We start from the raw sequence: 25896 nt of genomic DNA, 5'->3' as shown, positions 1-25896 counted from the left end.
CGGCACACCTAAAGTCCCAAAAGTTGAATGCTGCGGTGCCTTCCAAGTGATATGGGATCACTATACAAAGATACAGGAAATACGGAGGCACTCGTCAGACTAGAATTCACTATTTATTTCTCTAACGTCCTAAGTGGATGCTGGGAACTCCGTAAGGACCATGGGGAATAGCGGCTCAGCAGGAGACTGGGCACAACTAAAGAAAGCTTTAGGACTACCTGGTGTGCACTGGCTCCTCCCTCTATGACCCTCCTCCAGACCTCAGTTAGAATTTTGTGCCCGGCCGAGCTGGATGCACACTAGGGGCTCTCCTGAGCTCTTAGAAAGAAAGTAATATTTAGGTTTTTTATTTTCAGTGAGATCTGCTGGCAACAGACTCACTGCTACGAGGGACCTAGGGGAGAGAAGCGAACCTACCTGCTTGCAGCTAGCTTGGGCTTCTAGGCTACTGGACACCATTAGCTCCAGAGGGATCGAACACAGGCCCAGCCTCGGTCGTCCGGTCCCGGAGCCGCGCCGCCGTCCCCCTAGCAGAGCCAGAAGCAAGAAGACGTTCCTGGAAATCGGCGGCAGAAGACTTCGGTCTTCCTTAAGGTAGCGCACAGCACTGCAGCTGTGCGCCATTGCTCCCCAGGCACACCACATACTCCGGTCACTGATGGGTTCAGGGCGCTGGGGGGGGGGGGGCGCCCTGGGCTGCAATATAAGTACCTTACTTGGCAAATTAACACATAATATAGCCTTTAAGACTATATATGTGTAAAATCCCCTGCCATAACTGTATAAAAAAAAAGCGGGAGAAGGCCGCCGGAAAAGGGGCGGGGCTATCTCCCTCAGCACACTGGCGCCATTTTCCCTCACAGCTCCGCTGGAAGGATCGCTCCCCAGGCTCTCCCCTGCAGTTCCAGACTACATAGGGTAAAAAAGAGAGGGGGGGCACTAAATTTAGGCGCAATCTGTGATTATAAGCAGCTATAAGGGGTAAAATCACTGTGTAGTGTGTATCCCTGTTTTATATAGTGCTCTGGTGTGTGCTGGCATACTCTCTCTCTCTGTCTCCCCAAAGGGCTTTGTGGGGTCCTGTCCTCAGTCAGAGCATTCCCTGTGTGTGTGCGGTGTGTCGGTACGGCTGTGTCGACATGTTTGATGAGGAGGCTTATGTGGAGGCGGAGCAGGTGCCGATAAATGTGATGTCACCCCCTGCGGGGTCGACACCTGAGTGGATGGATATGTGGAAGGAATTACGCGACAGTGTCAACTCCTTACATAAAAGGTTTGACGACATATCAGATGTGGGACAGCCGGCTTCTCAGCCCGTGCCTGCCCAGACGTCTCAAAAGCCATCAGGGGCTCTAAAACGCCCGCTACCTCAGATGGCAGACACAGATGTCGACACAGATACTGACTCCAGTGTCGACGATGATGAGACTAGTGTACATTCCAATAGAGCCACACGTTACATGATTACGACAATGAAAAATGTGTTACACATTTCTGATATTACCCCAGGTACCACAAAAAAGGGTATTATGTTTGGAGAGAAAAAACTACCAGTGGTTTTTCCCCCTTCTGATGAATTAAGTGAAGTGTGTGAAGAAGCGTGGGCTTCCCCCGATAAGAAACTAGTAATTTCTAAAAAGTTACTAATGGCGTACCCTTTCCCGCCAGAGGATAGGTCACGTTGGGAGACATCCCCTAGGGTAGATAAAGCGCTCACACGCCTGTCAAAGAAGGTGGCACTACCGTCTCCGGACACGGCCGCCCTAAAGGAGCCTGCTGATAGGAAGCAGGAAGCTATCCTGAAGTCTGTTTATACACACTCAGGTATTATACTGAGACCAGCTATTGCTTCAGCATGGATGTGCAGTGCTGCAGCTGCGTGGTCAGATTCCCTGTCAGAAAATATTGATACCTTAGACAGGGACACTATATTGCTAACCATAGAGCATATTAAAGACGCAGTCTTTATACATGAGAGATGCACAGAGGGATATTTGTCGGCTGGCATCTAAAATAAGTGCAATGTCCATTTCTGCCAGGAGGGGTTTATGGACTCTGCAGTGGACAGGGGATGCAGATTCTAAAAGGCACATGGAAGTTTTGCCTTACAAGGGTGAGGAGTTGTTTGGGGATGGTCTCTCAGACCTCGTTTCCACAGCGACAGCTGGGAAGTCAGCATTTTTACCCCATGTTCCCTCACAGCCAAAGAAAGCACCGTATTATCAGGTACAGTCCTTTCGGCCCCAGAAAGGCAAGCGGGTTAAAGGCGTGTCCTTTCTGCCCAGAGGCAGAGGTAGGGGAAAAAAGCTGCAGCATACAGCCAGTTCCCAGGAACAAAAGCCCTCCCCCGCTTCCTCTAAGTCCACCGCATGACGCTGGGGCTCCACAGGCGGAGCCAGGTACGGTGGGGGCCCGTCTCAAGAACTTCAGCGACCAGTGGGCTCGCTCACGGGTGGATCCCTGGATTCTACAAGTAGTATCTCAGGGGTACAAGCTGGAATTCGAGACGTCTCCCCCTCGCCGTTTCCTCAAATCTGCCTTGCCAACAGCTCCCCCGGACAGGGAGGCAGTGCTGGAGGCAATTCACAAGCTGTATTCGCAGCAGGTGATAGTCAAGGTACCCCTCCTTCAACAAGGAAGGGGTTACTATTCCACAATGTTTGTGGTACCGAAACCGGACGGTTCGGTGAGACCCATTTTAAATTTGAAATCCTTGAACACCTATATAAAAAGGTTCAAGTTCAAGATGGAATCGCTCAGGGCGGTTATTGCAAGCCTTGAGGAAGGGGATTACATGGTATCACTGGACATCAAGGATGCTTACCTACGTGTCCCCATTTACCTTCCTCACCAGGAGTACCTCAGATTTGTGGTACAGGACTGTCATTACCAATTCCAGACGTTGCCGTTTGGTCTGTCCACGGCATTGAGGGTATTTACCAAGGTAATGGCCGAAATGATGATACTCCTTCGAAAAAAGGGAGTTTTAATTATCCCATACTTGGACGATCTCCTTATAAAGGCGAGGTCCAGGGAGCAGTTGTTGGTCGGGGTAGCACTATCTCGGGAGGTGCTACAACAGCACGGTTGGATTCTGAATATTCCAAAGTCACAGCTGGTTCCTACGACACGTCTACTGTTTCTGGGGATGGTTCTGGACACAGACCAGAAAAGGGTGTTTCTCCCGGAGGAGAAAGCCAAGGAGTTGTGGTCTCTAGTCAGAGATCTCCTGAAACCAAAACAGGTCTCGGTGCATCACTGCATGCGAGTCCAGGGAAAAATGGTAGCTTCCTACGAAGCAATTCCATTCGGCAGGTTCCATGCAAGAATCTTTCAGTGGGATCTGTTGGACAAGTGGTCCGGATCCCATCTTCAGATGCATCGGCTGATAACCCTGTCTCCAAGGACCAGGGTGTCTCTGCTGTGGTGGCTGCAGAGTGCTCATCTTCTAGAGGGCCGCAGATTCGGCATACAGGACTGGGTCCTGGTGACCACGGATGCCAGCCTTCGAGGCTGGGGGGCAGTCACACAGGGAAGAAACTTCCAAGGGCTATGGTCAAGCCAGGAGATTTCCCTACACATAAATATTCTGGAACTAAGGGCCATCTACAATGCCCTAAGTCAGGCAAGACCCCTGCTTCAAAACCAGCCGGTACTGATTCAGTAAGACAACATCACGGCGGTCGCCCATGTAAACCGACAGAGCGGCACGAGAAGCAGGACGGCGATGGCAGAAGCTACAAGGATTCTCCGATGGGCGGAAAATCACGTGTTAGCACTGTCAGCAGTGTTCATTCCGGGAGTGGACAACTGGGAAGCAGACTTCCTCAGCAGGCACGACCTCCACCCGGGAGAGTGGGGACTTCATCCAGAAGTCTTTCAGCTGATTGTAAATCGTTGGGAACGGCCACAGGTGGACATGATGGCGTCCCGCCTCAACAAAAAGCTAGAAAGATATTGCGCCAGGTCGAGAGACTCTCAGGCAATAGCTGTGGACGCTCTAGTGACACCGTGGGTGTACCAGTCGGTTTGTGTTCCCTCCTCTTCCTCTCATACCCAAGGTACTGAGGATAATAAGACGAAGAGGAGTAAGAACTATACTCATTGTTCCGGATTGGCCAAGAAGAGCTTGGTACCCAGAACTTCAAGAGGTGATCTTAGAGGACCCATGGCCTCTGCCGCTCAGACAGGACCTGCTGCAGCAGGGGCCCTGTCTGTTCCAAGACTTACCGCGGCTGCGTTTGACGGCATGGCGGTTGAACGCCGGATCCTGAAGGAAAAGGGCATTCCGGAGGAAGTCATCCCTACGCTGATTAAAGCTAGGAAAGAAGTGACCGCAAACCATTATCACCGCATATGGCGAAAATATGTTGCGTGGTGTGAGGCCAGGAAGGCCCCAACGGAGGAATTTCAGCTGGGCCGTTTTCTGCACTTCCTACAGTCAGGGGTGACTATGGGCCTAAAATTGGGTTCCATTAAGGTCCAGATTTCTGCTCTATCGGTTTTTTTCCAGAAAGAACTGGCTTCACTACCTGAAGTTCAGACATTTGTTAAGGGAGTGCTGCATATTCAGCCCCCTTTTGTGCCCCCAGTGGCACCTTGGGATCTCAACGTGGTGTTGAATTTCCTAAAGTCACATTGGTTTGAACCACTTAAAACCGTGGATTTAAAATATCTCACGTGGAAAGTGGTCATGCTGTTGGCCTTGGCTTCGGCCTGGCGTGTGTCAGAATTGGCGGCTTTATCATGTAAAAGCCCTTATCTGATTTTCCATATGGATAGGGCGGAATTGAGGACTCGTCCCCAATTTCTCCCAAAGGTGGTTTCAGCTTTTCATTTGAACCAGCCTATTGTGGTGCCTGCGGCTACTCGTGACTTGGAGGATTCCAAGTTGCTGGACGTAGTCCGGGCCCTAAAAATCTATGTTTCCAGGACAGTTGGAGTCAGAAAGACTGACTTGCTATTTATCCTGCATGCACCCAACAAGTTGGGTGCGCCTGCTTCAAAGCAGACTATTGCTCGCTGGATCTGTAGCACGATTCAACTTGCACATTCTGCGGCTGGACTGCCGCATCCTAAATCTGTAAAAGCCCATTCCACGAGGAAGGTGGGCTCTTCTTGGGCGGCTGCCCGAGGGGTCTCGGCTTTACAACTTTTCCGAGCAGCTACTTGGTCGGGGTCAAACACATTTGCTAAATTCTACAAGTTTGATACCCTGGCTGAGGAGGACCTAGAGTTCGCTCATTCGGTGCTGCAGAGTCATCCGCACTCTCCCGCCCGTTTGGGAGCTTTGGTATAATCCCCATGGTCCTTACGGAGTTCCCAGCATCCACTTAGGACGTTAGAGAAAATAAGATTTTACTCACCGGTAAATCTATTTCTCGTAGTCCGTAGTGGATGCTGGGCGCCCGTCCCAAGTGCGGATTGTCTGCAATACTTGTATATAGTTATTGGTTAACTAAAGGGTTATTGTTGAGCCATCTGTTGAGAGGCTCAGTTATATTTCATACTGTTAACTGGGTATAGTATCACGAGTTATACGGTGTGATTGGTGTGGCTGGTATGAGTCTTACCCGGGATTCCAAATCCTTTCCTTATTGTGTCAGCTCTTCTGGGCACAGTATCCTAACTGAGGTCTGGAGGAGGGTCATAGAGGGAGGAGCCAGTGCACACCAGGTAGTCCTAAAGCTTTCTTTAGTTGTGCCCAGTCTCCTGCGGAGCCACTATTCCCCATGGTCCTTACGGAGTTCCCAGCATCCACTACGGACTACGAGAAATAGATTTACCGGTGAGTAAAATCTTATTTTCTTTCCAGAGGTAAGGGCAGAGGGAAAAAGCTGCCTACCACAGCTAGTTCCCAGGAGCAGAAATCCTCCCCGGCCTCTACGAAATCCACCGCATGACGCTGGGGCTCCGCTGAGGGAGTCCGCCCCAGTGGGGGCACGTCTTCGACTTTTCAGCCACATCTGGGTTCATTCACAGGTGGATCCCTGGGCAATAGAAATTGTTTCCCAGGGTTACAAGCTGGAATTCGAAGAGGTGCCTCCTCGCCTGTTTTTCAAATCGGCCCTACCAGCCTCTCCCCCAGAAAGGGAGATGGTTTTAAATGCAATTCACAAATTGTGTCTTCAACAGGTGGTGGTCAAAGTTCCCCTGCTTCAACAAGGGAGTGGGTATTACTCCACCCTATTTGTAGTCCCGAAACCGGATGGTTCGGTCAGACCCGTTTTAAATTTAAAATCCTTGAACCTATACTTATAAAGGTTCAAGTTCAAGATGGAATCGCTCAGAGCGGTCATCGCCAGCCTAGAAGAGCGGGATTTTATGATATCCCTGGACATAAAGGATGCATACCTTCTTGTTCCCATATATCCGCCTCATCAGGCGTACCTGAGATTTGCGGTACAGGATTGTCATTACCAATTTCAGACGTTGCCGTTTGGGCTTTCCACGGCCCCGAGTATTTTCACCAAGGTAATGGCGGAAATGATGGTGCTCCTGCGCAAGCAGGGTGTCACAATTATCCCGTACTTGGTCGATCTCATAAAAGCGAGATCACGGGAGCAGTTGTTGAACAGCGTGTCACTTCACTGAAGGTGTTAAAGCAACACGGCTGGATTCTCAATATCCCAAAGTCAGTTAGTTCCTACGACTCGTTTGACCTTCTTAGGCATGATTCTGGATACGAACCAGAAAAGGGTTTATCTTCCGATAGAAAAGGCCCAGGAACTCATGACTCTGGTCAGGGACCTATTGAAGCCAAAACAGGTGTCAGTGCATCATTGCACTCGAGTCCTCGGAAAGATGGTGGCATCTTACGAGGCCATTCCCTTCGGCAGGTTCCATGCGAGGACTTTCCAATGGGACCTACTGGACAAGTGGTTCGGGTCACATCTACAGATTCACCAGTTGATCACCCTGTCCCCCAGGGCCAGGGTGTCTCTCCTGAGCTACAGAGTGCTCACCTTCTAGAGGGTCGCAGGTTCGCCATTCAGGACTGGATTCTGGTAACCACGGACGCGAGCCTCCGAGGTTGGGGAGCAGTCACACAGGGAAGAAACTTCCAAGGTCTTTGGTCAAGTCAAGAGACTTGTCTTCACATCAATGTCCTGGAGCTGAGGGCCATATACAACGCCCTTCGTCAAGCGGAGACTTTGCTTCGCGACCTACCGGTTCTGATCCAGTCAGACAACATCACCGCAGTGGCTCATGTAAACCGCCAAGGCGGCACAAGGAGCAGAGTGGCAATGGCGGAAGCCGCCAGGATTCGTCGCTGGGCGGAAAATCATGTAGGCGCACTGTCAGCAGTGTTCATTCTGGGAGTGGACAACTGGGAAGCAGACTTCCTCAGCAGACACGATCTACATCCTGGAGAGTGGGGACTTCATCAGGAAGTCTTCGTACAGATTGCAAGTCAGTGGAGACTGCCCCAGATAGACATGATGGCGTCCCGCCTCAACAAAAAACTACAGAGGTATTGCGCCTGGTCAAGAGACCCTCAGGCGGTGGCAGTGGACGCCCTCGTGACACCGTGGGTGTTCCAGTCGGTCTATGTGTTTCCTCCTCTTCCTCTCATCCCCAAGGTGTTGAGAATAATAAGAAAAAGAGTAGTACAGGCAATTCTCATTGCTCCAGATTGGCCACGAAGGGCCTGGTATCCGGATCTGCAGGAAATGCTCACAGAAGATCCGTGGCCTCTTCCTCTAAGACAGGACCTGTTTACAACAGGGGCCCTGTCTGTTCCAAGACTTACAGCGGCTGCGTTTGACGGCATGGCGGTTGAACGCCGGATCCTAGCGGAAAAGGGCATTCCAGATGAGGTCATTCCTACTCTGATAAAGGCTAGGAAGGACGTGACAGCTAAACATTATCACCGTATATGGCGGAAGTATGTTTCTTGGTGTGAGGCCGGGAATGCTCCTACGGAAGAATTCCATCTGGTCTGTTTCCTTCACTTCCTACAAACTGGAGTGAATTTGGGCCTAAAATTAGGCGCCATTAAGGTTCAGATTTCGGCCCTATCCATTTTCTTTCAGAAGGAATTGGCTTCTCTCCCAGAAGTACAGACTTTTGTGAAGGGAGTGCTGCATATTCAGCCTCCTTTTGTACCTCCAGTGGCACCTTGGTACCTAAACGTGGTGTTGAGTTTCCTTAAGTCACACTGCTTTGAACCACTTAAAACGGTGGAGTTAAAATATTTCACTTGGAAAGTGGTCATGTTGTTGGCCTTGGCTTCGGCTAGGCGAGTGTCGGGGTTGGCGGCTTTGTCTCATAAAAGCCCCTATTTAGTTTTTCCATATGGATAGAGAGGAATTGCGGACCCGTCCTCAATTCTTGCCTAAGGTGGTTTCGTCTTTTCATATGAACCAACCTATTGTGGTGCCTGTGGCTACGCGAGACTTGGAGGATTCTGAGTCCCTTGATGTGGTCAGGGCTTTGAAAATTTACGTGGCCAGAACGGCTAGGGTCAGGAAAACAGAAGCACTGTTTATCCTGTATGCAGCCAACAAGGTTGGCGCTCCTGCTTCCAAGCAGACTATTGCTCGCTGGATCTGTAACATGATTCAGCAGGCTCATTCTACGGCTGGATTGCAGTTACCAAAATCAATAAAGGCCATTCCACCAGGAAAGTGGGCTCTTCTTGGGCGGCTGCCCGAGGGGTCTCGGCATTACAGCTGTGCCGAGCTGCTACTTGGTCGGGTTCAAACACTTTTGCAAAATTCTACAAGTTTGATACCCTGGCTGAGGAGGACCTCATGTTTGCTCAATCGGTGCTGCAGAGTCATCCGCACTCTCCCGCCCGTTTGGGAGCTTTGGTGTAATCCCCATGGTCCTTACGGAGTCCCCAGCATCCTCTAGGACGTAAGAAAATAAGATTTTAAACCAAATCCATTGCTCGTTGCTTCAGGTTGACTATTCAACAGGCCTATACTTTGGCGGCTCTGCCTTCGACGAGGTCTGTGGGCTCTTCCTGGGCAGCTGCCCGGGGTGTCTTGGCCTTACAGTTGTGCCGAGCTGCTACGTGGTCTGGTTCGAACACTTTTGTGAAATGTTATCGGTTCGACACCATGGCCAAGAATGACCTACATTTTAGTCAGGCAGTGTTACAGGGGTCTTGGCACTCTCCCACCCGTTTGGGAGCTTTGGGACTTCCCCATGGTACTAAAGTACAGAACCCCAGTATCCACTAGGATGTTAGAGAAAATAGGAATTTGATACCTACCGGTAATTTATTTTCTCATTGTCAATGGTTGGATACTGGGCCGCCGCCTCAGTGCTTCGATTCCTGCTTACCTTTGTAAGTGTTTGGTTGGCCCACTGTTGCGGTCCCCTTATGATGTTGGGATAGCTGTGCTATCCTAGTTGGGTTGGTGTTGCTATCCCCTGTTCTGGTTGGTGCCCTCTTTTTGGTTATGGTTGTGTGTTGGCTTTTTGCCTCACCGCTGTTGTCTTTATTCCTTCTCTTATGGTATGTCCGTCTGCTTGGACACCGTTTTCCTAGACTGAGTCTGATAGAAGGGGCATAGAGCGGAGTAGCCAGCACACACATACACACACATACACACACTAAAGGTTTTAAAGTGCCAGGCTCCAGTGGACCTGATCTATACCCCATGGTACTAAATTACAGATCCCCAGTATCCACTACGGACTAGGAGAAAAGGAATTACTGTTTTATCTGGGAATTCTATTTCCGGTGTCAGTGGCGCTGGGTGTGTGCTGGCATACTCTCTCTCTGTCTTTCCAAAGGGCCTTATTGGGGATCTGTCTCCATATAAATATCCCTGTGTGTGTGGGGTTGTGTCAGTACATGTGTCGGCATGTCTGAAGCGGAAGGCTCATCTAAGGAGGAGGTGGAGCAGATGATTGTGGTGTCTCCGTCGGCAACGCCGACACATGATTGGTTGGACATGTGGAATGTTTTAAATGCAAATGTAAATTTATTACATAAGAGATTGGACAAAGCAGAGTCCAAGGATTTGACTGTGTCACAGGGCCCTTCAGGGTCTCAAAAACGTCCCCTGTCCCAAATAGTAGACACTGATACCGACACGGATTCTGACTCCAGTGTCGACTATGATGATGCAAGGTTACACCCAAGGGTGGCAAAAAGTATTCATTATTTGATTATTGCAATAAAAGATGTTTTGCATATCACAGATGACCCCTCTGTCCCTGACACGAGGGAATACAGGTTTAAGGTAAAGAAACCTGAGGTAACGTTTCCTCCATCTTATGAACTGAACGCATTATTTGAAAAAGCTTGGGAAACTCCAGACAAAAAACTGCAGATTCCCAAAATAATTATTATGGCGTATCGTTTCCCCTCAAAGGACAGGTTACGGTGGGAATCATCACCCACAGTCGACAAGGCCTTAACGCGCTTGTCCAAAAAGGTGGCCCTACCGTCCCCGGACACGGCGACACTAAAAGGTCCTGCGGATCGCAGGCAGGAAACTACCTTAAAATCAATTTAAACACATACGGGGGCTTTGCTCAGACCGGCAATAGCATCGTCTTGGGTTTGTAGAGCGGTAGCAGCTTGGACAGATACCTTGTCAGCTGATACTGATACCCTAGATAGGGATACCATTTTATTGACCTTAGGTCACATCAAAGACGCAGTCTTATATATGCTGTGGACCCGCCAATGGACGGGTGATGCCGACTCAAAGAGGCATATGGAAATTTTGCCTTACAAGGGTGAGCTTTTAATTGGGGAAGGTCTCGCGGACCTGGTTTCAACAGCTACCGCTGGTAAATCTACCTTTTTTGCCTTATGTTCCCCCACAGTAAAAGAAAACGCAGCAGTATCAGATGCAGTCCTCTCGGTCGCATAAGTCCAGAAGAGGTCGGGGCTCTTCCTTCCTCGCCAGAGGTAAGGGTAGAGGGAAAGAGAATGCCTGCTACGGCCAGTTCTCAGGAACAGAAGTCCTCCCCGGCTTCTACTAAATCCACCGCATGACGCTGGGGCTCCACTGAGGGAGTCCGCTCCGGCGGGGTCACGTCTTCGACTCTTCAGCCACGTCTGGGTTCAGTCGGATGTGGATCCTTGGGCGATGGAAATTGTGTCCCAAGGTTACAAGCTGGAATTCAAAGACGTGCCTCCCCGCCGATTCTTCAAATCGGCTTTACCAACGTCTCCCCCAGAGAGGGAGATAGTGTGGGCTGCAATTCGAAAGCTGTGTCTACAGCAAGTGATTATCAGGGTTCCCTTAATGCAACAGGGAAAAGGGTACTATTCAACCCTATTTGGGGCAACCAAAACCGGATGGCTCGGTCAGACCCATTCTGAACTTAAAATCCCTGAACCTGTACTTAAAAAGGTTCAAGTTCAAGATGGAATCACTCAGGGCAGTGATCTACAGCCTGGAAGGGGGGGATTTTATGGTGTCACTAGAAATAAAGGATGCATACCTTCATGTCCCCATTTATACTCCTCATCAAGCATACCTGAGATTCGCTGTACAGGCCTGTCATTTCCAATTTCAGATGTTGCCGTTTGGGCTTTCCACGGCCCCAAGGGTTTTCACCAAGGTAATGGCGGAAGTGATGGTACTCCTGCGCAGGCAAGGAATCACAATTATCCCGTACTTGGACGATCTCTTGATAAAAGCGAGATCAAAGGAACAGTTGCAGAAAAGCGTGTCGCTCTCCCTGAGAGTGCTGCAGCAACATGGCTGGATTCTAAATCTACCAAAGTCACAGTTGGTTTCATCAACTCGGCTGTCTTTCTTAGGCATGATTCTGGACACAGAACAGAAGGGGTTTTTCTCCCAATGGAAAAAGCCCAGGAACTCCAGAACAAGGTCAGAGACCTGTTAAAACAAAAAAGAGTGTCAGTCCATCAATGCACTCGAGTACTGGAGAAAATGGTGGCGTCCTACGAGGTCATCCCCTTCGGCAGGTTTCAGGCGAGGACTTTTCAGTGGGACCTTCTGGACAAGTGGTCCGGGTCTCACCTTCCAATACATCAGAAGATAACCCTGTCCCCCAGGGCCAGGGTATCTCTCCTGTGGTGGCTGCAGAGTGCTCATCTTCTAGAAGGTCGCAGGTTCGGCATTCAGGACTGGGTTCTGGTGACCACGGACGCGAGCCTCCGAGGATGGGGAGCAGTCACACAAGGAAGGAATTTTCAGGGACTGTGGTCAAGCCAAGAGGCTTCCCTACACATCTACATACTGGAATTAAGGGTCGTTTACAACGGCCTACGACAAGCGGAGAATCTTCTTCGCGACCTACCGGTTCTGATTCAATCAGACAATGTCACAGCTGTGGCTCATGTAAACCGCCAAGGCGGTACAAAGAGCAGAGTGGCAATGGCGGAAGCCACCAGGATTCTGCGGTGGGAAGAAAATCACGTAAGCGCTCTGTCAGCGATATTCATTCCGGGAGTGGACAACTGGGAAGCAGTCTTCCTCAGCAGACACGATCTACATCCAGGAGAGTGGGGACGTCATCAAGAAGTCTGCAGAGATAACAAGTCGTTGGGAGCTTCCTCAAATAGACATAATGGCATCACGCCTCAACAAGAAGCTTTGGAGGTATTGCGCCAGGTCAAGGGACACTCAGGCAGTAGCGGTGGACGCCCTAGTGACACCATGGGTGTTTCAGTCGGTCTATGTGTTTCCTCCTCTTCCTCTCATCTCAAAAATATTGGGAATATTAGATGGAAAAGAGTACTGACCATACTCATTGTTGCAGATTGGCCTCGAAGGGCCTGGTATTAAAATCTTCAGGGGATGCCCACAGAAGTTCCGTGGCCTCTTCCTCTCAGAGGACCTGTTGCAGCAGGGGCCCTGCGTGTTCCAAGACTTACCGCGGGTACGTTTGACGGCATGGCGGTTGAACACCGAATCCTAGCGGAGTAGGGTATTCTGGAAGAAGTCATCCCTACTCTGATAAAGGCTAGGAAGGAAGTGACGGCGAAACATTATCACCTTATCTGGAGAAAGTATGTATCTTGGTGTGAAGCCAAGAATGCTCCTACGGAAGATTTCCATCTGGGCCGTTTTCTCCACTTTCTACAGACAGGAGTGGATATGGGCCTAAAGTTAGGCTCCATTAAGGTACAGATTTCGGCCCTGTCTATATTCTTCCAGAAGGAATTGGCTTCTCTCCCAGAAGTCCAAACTTTTGTAAAGGGAGTGCTACACATCCAGCCTCCTTTTGTGCCCCCAGTAGCACCATGGGACCTTAACGTAGTGTTACAGTTCCTTAAATCGCACTGGTTTGAGCCTTTTCAAACAGTTGAATTTAAATTTCTCACTTGGAAAGTGATCATGTTATTGGCCTTGGCATCTGCAAGGCTGGTGTCCGAATTGGCGGCTTTGTCTCACAAGAGCCCCTATCTAATTTTCCAGGTGGATAGAGCGGAATGGAGGACTCGTCCTCAATTTCTACCTAAGGTGGTTTCGTCTTTTCACATGAACCAACCTATTGTGGTGCCTGTGGCTACGGGGGACTTGGAGGACTCCAAGTCCCTGGATGTAGTCAGGGCCTTAAAAATGTATGTAGCCAGGACGGCTAGGGTTAGGAAAACAGAGGTTCTGTTTGTCCTGTATGCAGCCAACAAGGTTGGCGCTCCTGCTTCTAAGCAGACTATTGCTCGCTGGATCTGTAACACGTTTCAGCAGGTTCATTCTACGGCTGGATTGCCATTACCAAATTCGGTAAAGGCCCATTCCACTAGGAAGGTGGGCTCTTCTTGTGCGGCTGCCCGAGGCGTCTCGGCATTACAGCTTTGCTGAGCAGCCACTTGGTCGGGTTCAAACACTTTTGCAAACTTCTACCAGTTTGATACCCTGGCTGATGAGGACCTCATGTTTGCTCAATCGGTGCTGCAGAGTCATCCGCACTCTCCCGCCCGGTTTGGAGCTTTGGTATAATCCCCATGGTCCTTACGAAGTCCCCAGCATCCTCTAGGACGTGAGAGAAAATAAGATTTTAAACCTACCGGTAAATCTTTTTCTCCTAGTCCGTAGAGGATTCTGGGCGCCCGTCCCAGTGCGGACTAAATCTGCAAGACTTGTATATAGTTGTTGCTTACATAAGGGTTATGTTACAGTTGGAATCGGTCTTTGACTGATACTGTTTTTTGTTCATACTGTTAACTGGTTGCGTATATTCCAGGTTATATGGTATGATTGGTGTGGGCTGGTATGAATCTTGCCCTTAGATTAACAAAATCCTTTCCTCATATTGTCCATCTCCTCTGGGCACAGTTCTCTAACTGAGGTCTGGAGGAGGGGCATAAAGGGAGGAGCCAGTGCACACCCATACTAAAAGTTCTTTATAGTGCCCATGTTTCCTGCGGAGCCCGTCTATACCCATGGTCCTTATGGAGTCCCCAGCATCCTCTACGGACTAGGAGAAAAAGATTTACCGGTAGGTTTAAAATCTTGTTTTTTTTTTTTTTGTTTTTTTTACAGTTTAGTCCTAGTGTACTTGTTGTTAGTAGTTATGAATGAGTGCCAGGTTTACATCGGTGAAGCTTTGGCTATTTCTGAACAGCGGTGCATACTTTTGTTCCTGCTCCTCCCCAGGGATATTATACCCTAACCCTCCTAGGCCTCATTGCCAATGCCCTTTGATTTTCAATTGAGTAAACCATGGAATTAGGTCAGTTGACGCTGAAGTGCAATTCAGCTATGTTCAGGGCTGCCACAATGGCTTGTCGGATACCTGTTCAACAGATTTGCATCATCTGATTGTTTGTAACTACACTTCACCACCTCCTTCCTCTTGACATGCATAAAGTTGTACATACCATGATGACTGATCATGGCTTGATTTTTTTTCTGTTACAGGTTCCCAGCTATTTCATGTTGATCATCTGCTTGGAGAAGGTGCTTTTGCACATGTGTATCAAGCATCCACATCGGATATTGCAATACACAACAATAGACAAGTTATTCTGAAGGTAAATATCAGACTCCTTATTGTGGCCATGTAGTGACGTGTGAGAAAGGAAGTTTTGGGCTACTGATATCCTAAATGGAGTTTCTATTACTAGGTCCAGAAGCCGGCAAAGCCATGGGAGTTCTACATCGGAACACAGATTACACAGAGAATGAATCCAGAGCTGAGGCATCTCTACATCAATTTCCACTCTGCACACATCTTCCAGAATGGGAGTGTACTGGTGGGAGATCTTTTCAGCTTAGGGTCGCTATTGGTAAGATACAACCTTTACTGGTTTATGGGCTATTTACTGTCATTGTCTCAGTAAATATCTGTGATATGAATCTTATTAGGAGTTATTTAATATTATATTAATAATGAAAGGGATTTTTTCTAATGGGAGGGGGAGATTAACATACATATGTTATATATTGCTTCTCCCAAATTCTGAGCCACCTGCTACAGAAATTCCTCAGGCGGACCAAGCAGGAGATCCTCTCACCTGCTCAGGACAAGGGTTTTTGTTACGGCCTCATAGTGCAGTTGTCAAGGCCCCTTCCTTGGGAGCTAGCTATTCATCTGAAGCTCATAGGGTCGTAACTGCTAGGACTGTTCGCAGGGTTGGACAACTGGATTATCATTATATATATATATATATATATATATATATATATATATATATATATATATATTTAAAATAGGTGAATGTTTCTGATTTTAATTAATACTTTAAGACATTTTATCCATTCTGTTAATATTGTCCTGGTTTGATTGTTCTTGGTTCTCTAGAATGTCATCAATCTCTACAAGAAGCTGATTGATAAAGTGATGCCTGTGCCGCTAGTAATGTATTTTGCCATCAACTTACTATACATAGTCGAACAACTCCATAACATTGGTATCATCCACGGGGACATCAAGCCTGATAACTTTGCTTTGGGAGAAAAGTAAGTGTTGGATGTGCTGGGTGTTAAATCTGCATGCTTTGCTGTTTATCTGTTGCAGTTTGTAGAAAAGGAGAATGTAATCGCGTATATAACTTGTGTTAATGAAGCCAGTTATACCACATGAGTAATTCTTACTGTAGAGAAGACTGCCATTCCATTGTATCAGAAATTTGCTAACTATTCTGCCTCTGAAATATGAACAACCTGTTCCTGCTGCTGTCAGGCGCCCTGGGTAGCATATAAACCTCTTTTCTGGCAAAAATAGTATATACACAGCTGGCCACTATGTATGTATGTATGTATGTGTGTATGTGTATATATATGTGTATGTATGTATATATATATATATATATATATATATATATATATGCCCCCGCCAGTTTTCAGTATATTTGAGCGGGACAGAAGCCCGCCGCTGAGGGGGTGGGGCTTCTCCCTCAGCACTCACCAGCGCCATTTTCTCCACAGCACAGCTGAGAGGAAGCTTCCCGGACTCTCCCCTGCTTATACCACGGTTAGAGGGTTTTAAAGAAGAGGGGGGGGGGGGGGGGGGCACATAATTAGGCGCATATATACATTTATACACAGCGCTACTGGGTAAACATATGTTTATTGTGTTTTTTCCTGGGTCATATAGCGCTGGGGGGTGTGCTGGCATACTCTCTCTCTCTGTCTTTCCAAAGGGCATTGTGGGGGAACTGTCTTCAGATAAGAGGATTCCCTGAGTGTGTGGTGTGTCGGTACGTGTGTGTCGACATGTCTGAGGTAAAAGGCTCTCCTAGGGAGGAGGGGGAACAAATGAATGTGGTGTCTCCGTCGACGACGCCGACACCTGACTGGATGGATATGTGGAATGTTTTAAGTGCTAATGTAAATTTATTGCACAAATGATGAGAAGGGACAGCCAGGGAGTCAACCCATGTCTGTCCCTATGTCGCAGGGGCCTTCAGGGGATCAAAAGCGCCCACTATCCCAAATAATAGTCACAGATACCGACACGGATTCTGACTCCAGTGTCGACTACGATGATGCAAAGTTACAGCCAAAATTGGCTAAAAGTATTAAATATATGATTATTGTAATAAAAGATGATTTGCATATCAAACCCCCTGTCCCTGACACGAGGGTACACGTATAGGGAAAAGAAACCTGAGGTAAACTTTCCCCCATCTCATGAACAAGTTATTGAAAAGGCTTGGAAATCTCCAGACAAGAAACTGCAGATTCCCAAAAATGGATTCTTAGGGCGTATCCTTTCCCGACTAAGGACAGGATACGGTAAGAATCTTCCCCAAGAGGGAAAAAAGCTTGGACACGCTTATCCAAAAAAGGTAGCGCTGCCATTATGGCTACCCTCAGGGATCCTGCTGATCGCAGACAACAGGCTACCTGGAAGTCCATTTACACAATCAAGTACCTTACTCAACCCGGCGTTAGTGTCGGCTTGGGATTGTAGCGCTGTAGCAGCAAGGATAGGTACCTTATCGACGGAAATTAATACCCTGGATAAGGATACCGGTTTATAGACCCTGGATCATATTAAAGATGCTGTGTTATATATGGGAAATGCTCAAAGAGACATTGGCCTACTGAGTTCTAGAAATCACCGCTATGTCGATTTCTGCTAGACGAGTCCTATGGACCTGGCAATGGACAGAAGGCATATGGAGGTTTTACCTTACAAGGGTGAGGAATGGGTTGGGGAAGGTCTCTCGGACCTGGTCTCCACAACTACTGCAACTGAATAAAATTTTTGCCATGTATTTCCTCACAGCCTAAGAAAGCACCACATTAACACATGCGGTCCTTTCAGTTATATAAAAACAAGAGAGTACGAAGATAGTCTTTTCTTGCCAGAGGTAAGGTCAGGGAAAACAAGCTGCCAACCACGGCTAGTTCCCAGGAGCAGAAGTCCTCCCCGGCCTCTATAAAATCCACAGCGTGATGCAGGAACTCCGCTGAGGGAGTCCACCACAGGGGGGGCACGTCTTCGACTGGTCAGCCACATCTGGGTTCACTCACGGGTGGATCCCGGGGCAATAGAAATTTCCCAGGGTTACAAGCTGGAGTTCGAACAAGTGTCTCCTCGCCGGTTTCTCAAATCGGCCATAACAGCTTCTCCCCCAGAAAGGGAGCAACTGTTAAATGCAATTCACAAGTGGTATCATCAACAGGTGGTGGTCAATGTTCCCCTACTTCTACATGAGAAGGGGTAGTAAATCAACCCTGTTAGTAGTCCCGATACCGGACGGTTCGGTCAGACCCATTTTACATTTAAAATCCTTGAACCTATAATTGAAAAGGTTCCAGTTCAAGGTGCAATCGCTCAGAGCGGTCATCGCCAGCCTAGAAAGGGGGGGATTTTATGGTATCCCTGGACATAAAGGATGCATACCTTCATGTTCCCATATATCCACCTCATCAGGCGTACCTAAGATTTGCGGTACAGGTTGTCATTACCAGGGTTTTCCGAGGATTTTCACCAAGGTAATGGCGGAAATGATGGTGCTCCTGCGCAAGCAGGATGTCGCAATTAGTATCACTTTCACTGAAGGTGTTACAGCAACACAGCTGTTTTCTCAATATCCCGAAGTCGCAGTTGATTCCTACAACTGGTCTGACTTTCTTGGGCATGATTCTGGATACGGTCCAGAAAAGGGTTTATCTGCAGATAGAAAAGGCTCAGGAACTCCTGACTCTGGTCAGGAACCTATTGAAGCCAAAACAGATGTCAGTGCATTACTGCACTCGAGTCCTGGAAAAGATGGTGGCATCATACAAAGTCTTCCAATGGGACCTACTGGCAAGTAGTCCGAATCAAATCTACAGATTCATCAGTTGATCGCCCTGTCCCCCAGGGCCAGGGTACCTCTCCTGTGAGGGTGCTCACCTTCTAGGGGGCCGCAGGTTCGGCATTCAGGACTGGATTCTGGTGAACACGGACGCGAGCCTCCGAGTTTGGGGAGCAGTCACACAGGAGAAAAACTTCCAGGGTCTTGGGTCAAGTCAAGAGACTTGTCTTCACATCAACGTCCTGGAGCGGAGGGCCATATACAACGCCCTTCGTCAAGCGGAGACCTTGCTTCCCGACCTTCCAGTTCTGATCCAATCAGACATCACCGCAGTGGCTCATGTAAACCGCCAGGGCGGCACAAGGAGCAGAGTGGCAAGCCGCCACCAGGATTCTTCGCTGGGCGAAAACTCATGTAAGCGCACTGTCAGCAGTGTTCATTCCAGGAGTGGACAACTAAGAAGCAGACTTCCTCAGCAGACACGACCTGCATCCAGGAGTGGGGACTTCATCAGGAAGTCTTCACACAGATTGCAAGTCAGTAGGGACTGCCCCAAATAGACATGAGGACGTCCCGCCTCAACAAAAAGCTGAAAAGATATTGCGCCAGGTCAATAGACCCTCAGACGGTAGCTGTGGACGCCCTAGTGACACCGTGGGTGTTCCAGTCGGTCTATGTGTTTCCTCCTCTTCCTCTCATCCCAAAGGTGTTGAGAATAATAAGAAAAAGAGGAGTGCAGACAATTCTCATTGTTCCAGATTGGCCACGAAGGGCCCGATATCCGGATCTGCAGGAGAATGCTCACAGAAGATCAGTGGCATCTTTCTCTAAGACAGGACCTGTTGCAACAGGGGCCCGGTCTGTTCCAAGACTTACCGCGGCTGTGTTTGACGGCATGGTGGTTGAACGCCGGATCCTAGCGTAAAAGGGCATTCCGGATGAGGTCATTCCTACGCTGATAAAGGCTGGGAAAGACGTGACAACTAAACATCACCGTATATGGCGAAAATATGTTTCTTGGGGTGAGGCCAGGAATACTCCTACGGAAGAATTCCATCCTGACCGTTTTCCTTCACTTCCTATAAACTGGAGTGAATTTGGGCCTAGAATTAGGCTCTATTAAGGTTCAGATTTCGGCCTTATCCAATTTCTTTAAAAAAGAATTGGCTTCTCTCCCAGAAGTACAGACTTTTGTGAAGGGAGTGCTGCATATTCAGCCTCCTTTTGTACCTCCGGTGGCGCCTTGGGACCTTAACGTGGTGTTGAGTTTCCTTAAGGCGCACTGTTTTGAACCACTTAAAATGGTGGAGTGAAAATATCTCACTTGAAAGGTGATCATGTTGTTAGCTTTGGCTAGGCGAGTGTCGGAATTGGCGGCTTTGTCTCATGAAAGTCCCTATCTGGTATTTTTCCATATGGATAGAACGGAATTGCGGAACCGTCCTGAATTCTTGCCTAAGGTGGTGTCATCTTTTCATATGAACCAACCTATTGTGGTGCCTGTGGCTACGCGTGACTTGGAGGATTCCGAGTCCCTTGGTGTAGTCAGGGTTTTGAAAACTTACGTAGCCAGAACGGCTAGAGTCAGAAAAAACAGAAGCACTGTTTGTCCTGTATGCAGCCAACAAGGTTGGTGCTTCTGCTTCAAAGCAGACTATTGCTTACTGGATCTGTAACACGATTCAGCGTGAAACGGCTGGATTGCCGTTACCTAAATTGGTCAAGGCCCATTCCACTAGGAAGGTGGGCTCTACTTGGGCGGCTGTCCGAGGGGTCTCGGCTCTACAGCTGGGCCGAGTGGTTTCTTGGTCGGGTTCAAACACCTTGTGAGGTTTTATAAGTTTGATACCCTGGCTTAGGAGGACCTCCTGTTTGCTCAATCGGTGCTGCAGAGACATCCGCACTCTCCCGACCGTATTTGGAGCTTTGGTATAATCCCCATGGTCCTTATGGAGTCCCCAGCATCCTCTAGGACGTAAGAGAAAATAAGATTTTAAACCTACCGGTAAATCTTTTTCTCGTAATCCGTAGAGGATGCTGGGCGCCCGTCCCAAGTGCGGACTACTCCTGCAAGACTTGTCTATAGTTTTGCTTACATAAGGGTTAGGTTATAATTTTAATTGGTCTTGGACTGATGCTATGTTGTTTTCATACCGTTAACTGGGTAGTATATCACAAGTTATACGGTGTGATTGGTGTGGCTAGTATGAATCTTGCCCTTGGATTAACAAAAATCCTTTCCTCGTACTGTCCGTCTCCTCTGGGCACAGTTTCTCTAACTGAGGTCTGGAGGAGGGGCATAGAGGGAGGAGCCAGTGCACACCCAGACCTAAAGTCTTTCTTAAGGTGCCCATGTCTCCTGCAGAGCCCGTCTATCCCCATGGTCCTTACGGAGTCCCCAGCATACGGACTACGAGAAAAAGTTTTACCGGTAGGTTTAAAATCTTATTTTTTCCTTAAATTTGTGGCTGTAGCAGGCATTTACCAGGAAAGAAGTGTAACATGAAGGATACTATAACATGTAGAACCAGATTATTAGCTTGTTATACTGATTATACTTAAAGATGATTATTTTCTTTTTCTTTTCCCAGGTTTCTTGATAATGATTCCCCCAAGCTGGACCTTGTGTCACATGGGCTGGCACTAATAGATTTTGGTCAGAGTATAGATATGACTCTCTTTCCCAAGGGAACAGCATTCACAGCAAAATGTGATACATCAGGGTTCCAGTGTGTTGAAATGCTCACCAGTAAACCATGGAACTACCAGGTATATAGCAGTCAACTCAGGTTATAGTCCTAACTTCCATAAAAAATCCATAGAATTCCATTTTTTTTTTTTTTTTATCCAGCAGCATTTGGTCCACACCCTGTTATATCAGAAAGGCATCAGTCTTTTAAGAGATACTTTATAAATGCTACTTGTGTAACATGAGCTGTGCAAAACATAACCCTTTCCTTATTCTTTAAGAAGCCATGTTTTGAAGCACCTGACTTCGGTCTTGTAAAAGAAAAGGCTCAGCCAGACTGGAGATGAGTAATGTGGGAATAAGTTATGCAATTTAAAGGCAGGATTTGTCTGGCCTCACTCCCTATATTTATTGTAATATTTATACAGGGATCCAATGCTGATTGTGCTATTTACAGACCCTGTGCAATGCCAATCTAACCTCTCTGCTCCCGCAAAGTAGTAAATGTGGTAGGTCTATAGATTTGTTCTCGTGCAACTTTCATGCCTCTCTAATTCACCGTAATAATCGTATTTCATAGTACATTTTCCTGTAGCTTTGCACTATAGTATATAAGGAATATAGGGGGTAATACCAAGTTGATCGCAGCAGGAATTTTTTTAGCAGTTGGGCAAAACCATGTGCACTGCAGGTGTTGCAGATATAACATGTGCAGAGAGAGTTAGATTTGGGTGGGTTATTTTGTTTCTGTGCAGGGTAATGCTGGCTGCTTTATTTTTACACTTCAAATTAGATTGCAGATTGAACTCACCACACCCAAATCTAACTCTCTCTGCACATGTTATATCTGCCCCCCCGGAAGTGCACATGGTTTTGACCAACTGCTAAAAAATGTCCTGCTGCGATCAACTTGGAATTACCCCCATAGTACAGTGTCTTAGAGAGGCAGTAGCACTGCATGGAAACACAAATGTAGTGTGAAGTATGTTGCCAAGCAGACAGGAACGCGATGTCCAGTTTCTGCACACCAGGTGATACTATGTCTGTAAGAAATACTAAATAATGTCAGTTCTAGATGCTGTTGCTTAGTAACTTGGCTCTAAATAGCTTTATAATTTAAATACAATGCTTCCAGACGGATTACTTTGGAGTGGCCGGCACAGTCTACTGCATGTTGTTTGGTACCTATATGAAGGTCCGGGAAGAATATGGAGTCTGGAGGACAGAGGGCAATTTTAAACGGTGAGTTTTACAGAAATAAAAACCTCTCAACTATATATTTAACTACTTTATGCACATAATATGCTTATAGCAGATTTCCTGCGTCTATGGCTACAGTCTAATTATATTTTCTTGATCATTTTAGATTGCCAAATGGAGAATTGTGGTTGGACTTTTTCCATACTCTGCTGAATATTCCAGATTGTCACAGCTCATCTCCCCTTGGAGATTTACAGAAGGATCTGACATCATCATTCATGACCATCTACTCAAACAAGCTAAAATCCCTGCTTAAAAGGCTTGCTGTTCTACTCTTAGAGAACAAGTCTTCAAGAAAATAATATTCTACCCACTGAAACAACCCCCATCGCCCATCAGAAACTTATTTTTAATGGAAAATTAACAGAAACTCTGGTGATAATTTCCATGTTTTAAGCCAAGGACAATCTTTATGTGCTTTCAGAATATTTTATTAAAATGTTGCATAAACTTTGTAATGAATATGTTGAAGATAACATATCACTGGAGTCTTCAAGTTCCACAGGAACATCAAGTATAAAGCTGAAGAAGTAATTTTAAACAGATTCGGCTTTATAAGAGTCTAGACTGAAACAACTAATGCACATTTCTTCTAAACACCTGTTATACATTGTTACAGTATGTACATAATATTGGTTACCTTTCTTGCTCATCCGGACTTGCATCTGCTGTACCTGTACAATACACATTATTTTTAGGTCTACTGTTGTGAGAAATATTTTGTATTACTGAGGTATATTGTACACTGATGTTATTGAGTGACAAATATGGGGCTGCTGTGCCATAAAAAAGCACAACCGTAGCTGCCGCGGTGATTGTCCTGCAGCCAATACTGTGTCCTGGATGACCATGGTTTTTGATGAGGAAAACCTACAGTATAAATTTTAATGGATGACTAGGTTCCATTGCTATGGTTATGTGATAAAACACAGTCCATTGATTCCTACACATTCTATTAGATTTGGTCATCTAGGGTGAGATTTATCAAGGCTTGTAAAGATGAAGTACTGTACCAACCAATCGGGTCCTGTCATTTTTGTCAACACATACTGTAAAATGACAGCTAGCAGCTGATTGGTGAATACTTTATCAAAGCTTAGAACTTTAGGGGGGATATTCACCGCTCTCTAAGTGATTTAGAAATACCAGGCTTGGGATATGCAAGTATAAAATTTGCAACCCCTCATATCACTCTTTCCTGCCCTTCAAGTGTTGCCAAGAGCCCCACCAAAAAACAACAACAATGTATCACTTTTATTCATGTTTGTTCAGCTGTTTAATAAGTTTAATAAACTTAAGTAATTTGTAGTAAAATAATTGCTTAACATACTAAAGGTTGGATGAGTCCCCTCCTCTTTACACCTGGGGAAACATTTATCAACCAGCTTGTTTTTGGAAAGCATTTGTTGATAAATCACGCCATTTACTTTAACTCGCCAGCTTGAATGCTTTGACGGGTTTGTAATGAGCATGCATTTGTGACACCTGTAGTGTTAACTTGATAGTTTAAGCAGGGTACACACTGGAGAGATCTCGGCCCGATATGTTGTTCCGTCCGTATCACTCAGTGTGTATGCCAAATCTGCATGCTTCTGCAGTTGCATGCGATATTGTCTGGACAGCCACGCTGCACGGCCAACCGGATGATATAGCATACAAGGTAATGAAGGATGGAACGAGGGATCGTTCTGTTTTACATTACAACTTTCTGGTGTATACCGCGGTAACAATAGGTCAGCCGCCATATCGTCTGACTACACATCGCTCCAGTTTACAGCAGGCTTTACCCCCTTTTCTCTGACGTCCTAAGTGGATGCTGGGACTCCGTAAGGACCATGGGGAATAGCGGCTCCGCAGGAGACTGGGCACAACTAAAGAAAGCTTTAGGACTACCTGGTGTGCACTGGCTCCTCCCTCTATGACCCTCCTCCAGACCTCAGTTAGAATCTTGTGCCCGGCTGAGCTGGATGCACACTAGGAGCTCTCCTGAGCTCCTAGAAAAAGAGAGTTTATTTTAGGTTTTTTATTTTCAGTGAGATCTGCTGGCAACAGACTCACTGCTACGAGGGACTAAGGGGAGAAGAAGCGAACCTACCTGCTTGCAGCTAGCTTGGGCTTCTTAGGCTACTAGACACCATTAGCTCCAGAGGGATCGAACACAGGGCCCGACCTCGATCGTCCGGAGCCGCGCCGCCGTCCCCCTTACAGAGCCAGAAACAAGAAGATGGTCCTGAAAATCGGTGGCAGAAGACTTCGGTCTTCAACAAGGTAGCGCACAGCACTGCAGCTGTGCGCCATTGCTCCTCATGCACACCTCACACTTCGGTCACTGATGGGTGCAGGGCGCTGGGGGGGGGGCGCCCTGAGCAGCAATATTAACACCTTGTCTGGCAAAATAATCACAATATATAGTACTAGAGGCTATATATGTGTAAAATACCCCTGCCAGGATCCATAAAAAAGCGGGAGAAAGTCCGCCGAAAAAGGGGCGGGGCTATCTCCCTCAGCACACTGGCGCCATTTTCTCTAAACAGTGCAGCTGGAAGACAGCTGCCCAGGCTCTCCCCTGTAGTTTTCAGGCTGAAAGGGTTAAAAAGAGAGGGGGGGCACTAAATTTAGGCGCAAATCTGTGTATTATAGCAGCTATAAGGGAAAAATCACTGTGGGTAGTGTGAATCCCTGCATTATATAGCGCTCTGGTGTGTGCTGGCATACTCTCTCTCTGTCTCCCCAAAGGACTTTGTGGGGTCCTGTCCTCAGTCAGCATTCCCTGTGTGTGTGCGGTGTGTCGGTACGGCTGTGTCGACATGGTTGATGAGGAGGCTTATGTGGAGGCGGAGCAGATTCCGATAAATGTGATGTCGCCCCCTGTGGGGCCGACACCAGAGTGGATGGATAGGTGGGAGGTATTAACCGACAGTGTCAACTCCTTACATAAAAGGCTGGATGACGTAACAGCTGTGGGATAGCCGGCTTCTCAGCCCGCACCTGCCCAGGCGTCTCAAAGGCCATCAGGGGCTCAAAAACGCCCGCTACCTCAGATGGCAGACACATGTCGACACGGAGTCTGACTCCAATGTCGACGAGGTTGAGACATATACACAATCCACTAGGAACATCCGTTGCATGATCTCGGCAATGAAAAATGTGTTACACATTTCTGACATTAACCCAGGTACCACATAAAAAGGGGTTTTATGTTTGGGGAGAAAAAGCAGACCGTGTTTTGTTCCCCCATCAGATGAGTGAATGAAGTGTGTGAAGAAGCGTGGGTTCCCCCAATAAGAAACGGGTAATTTCTAAA

The 25896-nt window shown here is 47.4% G+C and overlaps 1 protein-coding gene across 4 annotated transcripts in view; it reads left to right on the top strand.

Moving 5' to 3' along the window:
- The window catches only part of BUB1 (BUB1 mitotic checkpoint serine/threonine kinase), a 139151-nt gene extending 115539 nt beyond the window's left edge, over positions 1-23612 (top strand). For all 4 annotated transcript variants that reach the window (XM_063918086.1, XM_063918084.1, XM_063918085.1 and 1 more), the window contains exons 20-25: positions 14811-14923; positions 15017-15178; positions 15694-15851; positions 21235-21412; positions 22468-22574; positions 22699-23612. In XM_063918086.1, coding sequence (XP_063774156.1) covers positions 14811-14923; positions 15017-15178; positions 15694-15851; positions 21235-21412; positions 22468-22574; positions 22699-22894 — 914 coding nt within the window. In that variant the 3' untranslated portion in view covers positions 22895-23612. The remainder of the gene's footprint in view (positions 1-14810; positions 14924-15016; positions 15179-15693; positions 15852-21234; positions 21413-22467; positions 22575-22698) is intronic.
- The last annotated feature ends 2284 nt before the right edge of the window (positions 23613-25896 follow it).

Source organism: Pseudophryne corroboree, chromosome 4, assembly GCF_028390025.1.
Source record: "Pseudophryne corroboree isolate aPseCor3 chromosome 4, aPseCor3.hap2, whole genome shotgun sequence".
Lineage (NCBI taxonomy): Eukaryota > Metazoa > Chordata > Amphibia > Anura > Myobatrachidae > Pseudophryne > Pseudophryne corroboree.
This window is presented reverse-complemented; position numbering and strand designations above follow the sequence as displayed.